Source organism: Phragmites australis, chromosome 7 (genome assembly GCF_958298935.1).
Source record: "Phragmites australis chromosome 7, lpPhrAust1.1, whole genome shotgun sequence".
Taxonomy (NCBI): Eukaryota; Viridiplantae; Streptophyta; class Magnoliopsida; order Poales; family Poaceae; genus Phragmites; species Phragmites australis.
The window spans coordinates 26,602,379-26,610,246 of record NC_084927.1 but is presented as its reverse complement, the minus strand read 5'-3'; the positions used below and the strand labels follow the sequence as shown (position 1 = coordinate 26,610,246).

Genomic DNA, 7,868 nt, shown 5'->3' with positions numbered 1-7,868 from the left:
GGTCGACCGACAAGGCCTCCATTGAGAATCTTACAAGTTTCGATAGGACCTCCATGGCAGGACAACAAAGGTTTAGTTTGGTATAGTTTCTGCTAGTGGATTTTAAAGGATTCTGTAGTAAATTATTAATAAGTAAAATTTGAAAATTAACTACATAATCTGGAAAAACAAAATCTATTTTTATAGAATTATCTAGAAAATGAATTGTGCAGAAGCACAAAATGTGCCAAACAAGAAACAAGCTTAGAAGCATTTCATCAACCCGGCCAGTAAACAAGCAGGATCTTAGTAAAGAGCTATCTTTTTGCATCATAGATCAGGCCTCTGGCTCTCTCGCAACACTCCACTAGATCTGCACATGCTACAGTTACCTTGTGGTACTCTCTTCTTTCGTTGAGGGTAAACTCCTCTGTGATACTGAAAATCCAAAAATAGTTTCTTGTAGCACATTGCATCTCTGATGAACCTCTGACAATATGACAGCCTTGTTTTAGGAACAACATCATTGCAGCTAATATACCAAGTCCACTTTTAGTACATATATAAGGCCTACACATCATATTTTATTATTTCCCATAGAAAATGTAAATATTATTTCTATTCTGCCTAAGTTGTCTCCACCTACTTGACAGCGTCACATTGTGTTCTGCCGTACTCCGACTTAGAGTAACTAGAGAGGACAGCAGCAAAATTGCATGCGATGGAGATTGGCCATGTACATGTAGTGCTTCTTCATCTCAACTTAGCCCATCTGCTGCTGTACCTCGCCCATGACTGTGCCACAACCTCCGGCACCTTCCTTTCGGCCAAGGAAGACATTGCTCTGGCCCTCGTCACCTTCTTCACCAGGAGCCGCCATGTCTTGTCCGCCTTCTCCATCTGCATCTTGGTTTTAAAATGGCTGCGCAAAGTTAACCAATCACATCAAAACCTGAGTTTTACAAATCCTCGATCTGATTACGTCAGTAAAAATCTAGCTCGAAATATCTGCTATGCATGAATCGATCGGATTTTTCATGCAGTTTGATGGAGATTTTTCGTAGCATTGCCATGCCCCTTCGTGGGAATGAATGATCGCTACGTCAGTACGGGCAAATGGATCCTATTCGGAGAGAGGGCATCTCGCCAACCAGATTCTTGGTGGCTGGCGAAAAGTGGCATTGCCTCTGGCATTGTACTATCGCCGGAATATTTCGTTTGGACTCGCCATGAAACTGGAGCGCAGATATCTCGAATCGTGCAGTCGGCGTGAGTTTAATTGATAAGCTACTGCGTAAAAATGTTGCCTTTTGGGCCATGTTCTCACCTGCACAGCGGCACTCGGCATGGCTGGTCCAGGTCCGGCCTGTCGCAGATGGAGGCGTGGAGGCGGAAGAGCTGCAGCATGCGCTTGCAGCGCGCGCAGCCGCCCGGCGCGATCTTCCGGGCACACGTGGCGAAGTGCCGCATCAGCAGCCGCAGGCCCTGGCAGGTGCTGTCCCGCGCCGCGCACGGCTTGTCCGTCGACGGCGCGTCGCAGCAGCCGTCGTCGGCGAAGATGCGGTCGAGGGAGTCCATGGCCTCGCCGAGCTGACGGTACGCCTCCTGGGACGCCCTCTCCCGCGCCCACCGCTCCCTCCGCTGATTGGCGTCCTCGAGGAGCTGGTGGAGCTCGCCCTCCAGGGCCGGGTCGTGGAGGCGCGCGAAGCGCCAGCCTTCGGACCGCTCGACGGCGGGGAAGTCCTTGGCGGCGAGGCGCGCGCACCGGAGGTACAGCTGCGGCGCGTCGCAGAGCCTTGCCAGCTTCAGCATGTCCACGGCGCGCTCCGCTGTGAGCCGCGCCGACACGGCCGCCTCCGCGGCCCGCTTCAGCCACCCCACGCGGTACGCGTGCGCCAGCGCCAGCAGCTGCGGCCCGTGCGCGCCCACCACCTCCTCCTCCTCCGGCGCCACCCTGCGCGCATTGCGACGCGTCAGATTTATCTCTTGAGCGAAAGCTTATGACGATCGTGGTGAATGCGCGCTTCGGATGAGCTCGTGCACCCGAAATTCGTTTGAGTTGACCTGAATGGCAGGCATTACCTGGAGGAGTAGAGGAAATGGAGGAAGGCGAGGACGGCGTCGGAGAGGACGCCGAGGACGCGGACGGTGCACTCGGCTCCCCACCCGCGCCACGCCCTGTCAATCATCTGCTCCAGCACCGGCGACGCCGAGGCCTTGAACAATCGATTCCAAACGAAAACGATCAGCCACCGCGCCACGCACCAAGAATCAACCGGGGAAAACAAGTGCTGGTTAATCAAGCTGGCTTACAAGAACGTAGGAGTGCGCGGCGATGCTCTGCCCGTCCGACGTGACGATCCGCAGGTCGGCCGCCGACGCCCGGAGCGCGTCGTGATCCGCGTACAGCGCCATCGATTTCCCTTCTGCGAATCGTCCGAAGCTCGCCGTCCTCCTAGTCAAGACAACAAGCTGGGTCTACCTAGAATTCTAACTGGCCACGAAATGATCAACGGAACCCAACGAACTGGCGCAAAAATGAATCTCCCGGCTTCGTGAACCGGGAGGGGGATGCGGAAAGCAGCTCAAGCTCAGCGACAGCTATATAGTGCGAGGCAAGGCAAGGAAGGCAAGCGTGACGGAGGATAGGCCAGGCCAATTTTATTCAGATTAGAGCTCCTTTGACCTTAACTACTCATCAGTTAAAAACAAACACGGCTAGTTATATAACAAGATGAAAAATAATTTTATTATCAATAACTTGCTAAGTACATATTGAGATCAAATTGTAGATAAATATAGCTACGAAGACATAAGGAATAACTACAAGGATGAAAAACGTGAAAGAATTAATCTATGGTGGCTCATAGCTAGTTATAATTCTGGTGTATATATACAATAATGCTTTTTAAAGTTGTTTTAAGGTATTATATCTATAAATATCACTCAAATATGTATTTTGAACCATGTATGGAAAATATCAATATCTTACTTATGATGGCTATACATTATACCATATATCAGTTTAATGGTTTAGCACTTGAACATTTTCAAATTTGTTTTGTTATTTAGCCTTTTTGAAATTTTGGTCAAGGAGGAAAGCTGAACGAGGTATATGCAGCAGCTAGCTATACGCGGGACGGGACGAGAGAGGGTGACGCGGTTGGGTTCGCCAACGGCGTGGCGTACCGGCGTCGTGGAGCAGCCGGCCCTTGAGGCGTCGGGGGCCGGGGACGAGGATCCGAGTCGGCAGGCCGATCGGGGTAAGGCTGCGGGCCGGGCCCACCGGCAGCGTGAGAGGCTGCCGCTTCGCCTGGCTGGGCCCGCCGGGCGCGTGGAGGTAGACGACGTCAGCGCAACGCAGGCCACCAGAGAGATTTGGTTCTTTCGGCTGGGAGGTCGCTGACTCGGACACACGCGTTAATCAAATCAGCTTAATCCCTTGCTGTACCGGTCCTGGATACGCTTACCCGGACGGCTAGTATTAAATGTCACTATTTGTTCCAAGCTTTTTATTTGGATGATCCTATTGATCGCTACTCGAATGGGTGAAGTTTCTCCTGAGAATTCACCAGAAGTTTCTTTTCTTTTTCACATCTTCTAAGTTTTAGACGTCTCGAAAATGTCGAAGTATCTCGGGTGACCGTTTAAACGAGTGTGCACACACATGTTGTTTTTCTCGGTGGGATTTTTTCATCCTCTAGCTTAGAGGGAGGTCGACGGTGATATGATAGTTTGATGGAGGAAGCCGTGGGACGCCGCCAGTTGCGATCGGCGAAAGATGACTGTCGGAGGGTGAATTTCTCAAGCGGGGATCCGAAGGGACCTCCTTTGAGATTAGGCCGGGGGATTGTCGGTGTATTCAGAACCAGGGGTCCCTAAGTCCCGAGGCCAGGCCGGCCATCCACCACATGTCACCACCCTGCAAGGTAAGAAGAGGCTAAGCCCCGGGAGAAGGTGCTCGGGGCCGCCGCCTCTGGTTCCCGAGCACCCTAGTTCCCCGATGATCCGCAGAGCCCAAATACCAAGAAGGAAGTGCTCGGGAGAGAGTGCTCGGGGCTGCACGTGGCAGCCCCCGAGGACTCGGTGCCCCGAAGGTCCCACCGAAGTGCTCGGGAGAGAGTGCTCGGGGCTGCACGTGGCAGCCCCCGAGGACTCGGTGCCCCGAAGGTCCCACCGAAGTGCTCGGGAGAGAGTGCTCGGGGCTGCACGTGGCAGCCCCCGAGGACTCGGTGCCCCGAAGGTCCCACCGAAGTGCTCGGGAGAGAGTGCTCGGGGCTGCACGTGGCAGCCCCCGAGGACTCGGTTCCCCGAAGGTCTCACTCAAGTACTCGGGGAGAGAGTGCTCGGGGCTGCACGTGGCAGCCCCCGAGGACTCGGTTCCCCGAAGGTTCGCGCAAGATCATTCGACGACCCGAAGGGTCCCGTCGTCAGGGTGTCATCCAGTCAAAGGCCCAATGCCGCATTTAATAGGCACGCGCGGCCTGACATCCTGACATTCTCAGCTGCCCACGCCCCAGTGTCAGACCCTGCCATGCACTGGCAGGAGGGGGGGGCGTGGGTCCATTAAATGCACGGGTCCCGTCCCGTTTCACCCGGGTGCCTCGGGATAACGTTGCCAAGATCGAAGTGCTCCATCTGCCACCCTGCCATGGCTGAAGAACAAGACAGGGTGGGCGCCCCGGACACATCTGAGGCTGCCCGGCGGGCCCCCTTTATGGCGCCCGAGGGCTTCCACAGTGGCGGGTGGTCGGATGCGCGCCGCATTTCTCCACCGCCCCTGTCACTTCGTCGAGATGAAATGATTACGCCTTTCTCCGTGGCACCTTGGCATTCGCATCCCCTCTTTCCCATTCAGGATATGTTGAGGTCGGCGCGCCTATAAAAGGAAAGGATGGAGAACACTAAAAAAGAGAGGACCCCCCGACGAACAAGACCGAAGGAACCGAAAGTGTGTGAAGAAGAGGACGCAGACGCTCGAACCAGCCCAAGCCAAGCTAGAACACGAGAGCCTCAAGCTCTTTGTAAACGGCTCTCCCCTTAGAACCAGATACATCCTTGAAGAATTCCCTTCAAGGATAAATATAGCGCTCACACAGGAGTAGGGTGTTACGCCTCCGTGCGGCCCGAACCTGTCTAAACCCCGGTGCACCCACTTTTTTCTCGCATTAGGGCGATCATCTCCCGCCAGCCATCGCATTTGTTTCCGTTCCCGCTTATTTCCCACACAAGCTTTTCCAGGATCATCCCCCCGGCCGAATCTCTAAAAAGGGGTCTCTCGGGATCCCTGCGACAGGAGTTCACTCTCCGACAGGGATGATTCTGAATCCGCTTCTTAGGTGAAATAAATGGAAGTAAATAAGGTACAGGTGGAGGTGGAATGATCGGAGGTAGAAAGGAGTAAATGCTTATGAGATTTTTAGACATGTTCGGACCGCACTGAGCGTAACACTCTACTCTTATGTGTATGCTATAAATGCTCTAAGAATGTCTCTTAGAGGATTTGCTAGGTTACAATAATATTTGTCTAAATCTAGAGCTTCGTGCTCCTTGTTCTTCGAGACTCGTCAATGTGTTCCGTGCTTCAGTGTTGGTTGTCCGTTGTCTTGTGTTCTTCGAGATTTGTCCTCATGTTCGTCCTCTGGGGAGCCCGCCCCGCCTTATGTACCCGTTGGGGCGGTAGCGTGCCCAAAAAGGATGGTGCGAGTTCCAAGACGTCATAAATGAAAAGCAACCATCATGAGCTGCTGCGCGAGGTGATGGGGAGGTTTGAAAATGCGTCCCGTCCGATCTTGTTCGTCATCATTCCGCTTTTCAACAGGCGATGCGGGGAGGGCCCATCGGGCAGCCACCGAGCGGCTCTGCGTGCCCGCCCGGTCAGAGCAGGCTTGACACAACAGGGCGGCAGGCGGTGTGCCTCGAGCTCTGCGATGTTATCCCGAGGCGCGCCGGATGACGCGCGATGGGACCTATGCATTAAATGTCCCCATGCCTCCCTAGCAGACCGTGGCAGGGACTGACAGCAGGCGTAAGGGGAGTGGTTGGAAGTGACAGGCCACGTGCCCTCTTAAATGCAGCATCAGGTCTCTCACCAGTTGACACCTCACCGCTAGGCCTCTGTAGGGACCACCGGCGAAGGACTTCTCGGTTTCTCGGGGAACTGTGAGTGCTCGGGGGCTACTGTTCGCAGCCCCGAACACTCTCTCCCGGAAATGCCCTCTTTTGGTCCTTGGGGAACCGAGTGCTCGGGGGACACTGTTCACGGCCCCGAGCACTCTCTCCCGGAACTGACTGTTCGGGTCCTCGGGAAACCGAGTGCTCGGAGGCCACTGTTCACGGTCCCGAGCACTCTCTCCCGGAACTTGGTTTTTCTTGGGTCCTCGGGGGACTCGGGTGCTCGAGGGGCCACTGTTCGCAGCCCCGAACACTCTCTCCCAGAACTTGGCTTTTCTTGTCGTGGGAGGACTTAGGTGCTCGGGGACCACTGTGCATGGCTCCAAGTACCCTCTTCCCGGTACTTGGTCTTCTCGGGTTATCGGGGAACTCGGGTACTCGAGGATCACTGTTCATGGTACCGAGCACTCTCTCCCGGAACTTGATCTTCTCGGACCTCGGGGAGATAACCCCCGAGAGAAGGCGCCACGTGACACTCTGCTGTTCTAGCCTCAGGACTCGGAGACCCCCGGTTCTCATGTCACCGACAATGACTAAATGGACGGTGCCGGGGTGGGGGCAAGTGAAGACGACACGACGATATTAGCGAATTCGACGGTAGGAACACCGTTGGAGACGAGGGCAAGCACATAAGCCATCGAAGATGCAAAGAAGAACATTGGTTATGCAGTGAGAGAAACAGGGTGTGAGGTTGAAGATGTCTGTATACGTCTTGTTTTCGGTAACACCCTTTCTTCTTTTTTTTTTTGGCATAACCGAGCAGCATTTTAATTAGCTCATCTGATGGATTACGTACTACATGGCCATCGTATCTTTCGTCGTCGTGAGATTTTACTAATTACTATTTACCACGGAAACTATCCTATAAGATATTCGCGCACCTCTCTCTGATATAGCCAATCACGACGGCGCAAACAGATTGGCCGATAGGCGAGGTAGGATATCAGTTTCGGTCGGTATCACAATACGCGAATCGAATCCACAACTTGCACCCCAGATGATGATCGGAGCACCGTCGCCATTGGCCGGGAGAAAACTGACGGCTCTTAACGCAACCAGGCTCCCGCGGTTCAAGTGTTCAACGTTCCATGTGACCGCGCACGTCGGCGTCCGAGCATCTGGTGGCGACGACCGATGCGGACAAGAGAAAAGTTGCGTCCTTTCACCGGTTGGTATCTCTTCTCCTTGCGATATTTCCAAGCGAAGCCCCTGTCACCATGGTGTTCTCTGAATCTGGAGATCTACCGGCTCTCGACAGGAGATGAAAGGTTTCAGACTTGAGAGTACGATCAGAGTGACTCTTTCTGTAAGGGTGGCGAAGGTTCACTGGAATTTTTCTACGCCCCCTCCTCTCTGGCTAGTGCACGGTACACCTGACCTGAGCGCGACCACTGTGTAAAGCTAGCTAAAACTGGCGGCGAGATCGGGTGCAGTTGTTCGCAGTTGCCAGCGCATCGCACTCACGAGTACATGCATCTCGCTAGCTCACACACGCAGAGGCGAACTTGCTCTTCTGATCTTCCCCGGCAGAGAAGGAAAACACGACGAAGCAGTAGCCATCGACCCCCGTTTTCCGTCGGGTCCGAGGCGAAAATATCACCATTCCGGACTGAAATCGCGACATGAGTTTTGGCTGCTAGTGCTACGTATCACTAGTCGCTACCAGTGCGCAAGCGTTGCTGACCTTTCCGCTCATGTTGAAGGGCCCGGCTTCT

General features: G+C 54.0%; 1 protein-coding gene across 1 annotated transcript; it reads right to left on the bottom strand.

The window, feature by feature from the left end:
* Window positions 1–415: 415 nt before the first annotated feature.
* On the bottom strand, window positions 416–2,616 carry LOC133924440 (BTB/POZ and TAZ domain-containing protein 2-like). Its single transcript, XM_062369963.1, has 4 exons — window positions 2,293–2,616; window positions 2,062–2,195; window positions 1,307–1,933; window positions 416–901 (listed from the first exon to the last, which is right to left on the bottom strand). The coding sequence occupies exons 1-4, from the start codon at window positions 2,392–2,394 to the stop codon at window positions 733–735; spliced, it is 1,032 nt and encodes a 343-aa protein (XP_062225947.1). The 5' UTR covers window positions 2,395–2,616; the 3' UTR covers window positions 416–732.
* Between the last annotated feature and the right edge of the window lie 5,252 nt (window positions 2,617–7,868).

What these genes read in the sequence shown, in the direction of transcription:
- LOC133924440 (XM_062369963.1), bottom strand. Translation starts at nt 2,394, where the DNA reads ATGGCGCTGTACGCGGATCACGACGCGCTCCGGGCGTCGGCGGCCGAC. An exon ending in CCGCGCACTCCTACGTTCTT is followed by an intron (nt 2,196 to 2,292) that starts GTAAGCCAGCTT and finishes CGATTGTTCAAG; the next exon opens with GCCTCGGCGTCGCCGGTGCT. An exon ending in CATTTCCTCTACTCCTCCAG is followed by an intron (nt 1,934 to 2,061) that starts GTAATGCCTGCC and finishes CAATGCGCGCAG; the next exon opens with GGTGGCGCCGGAGGAGGAGG.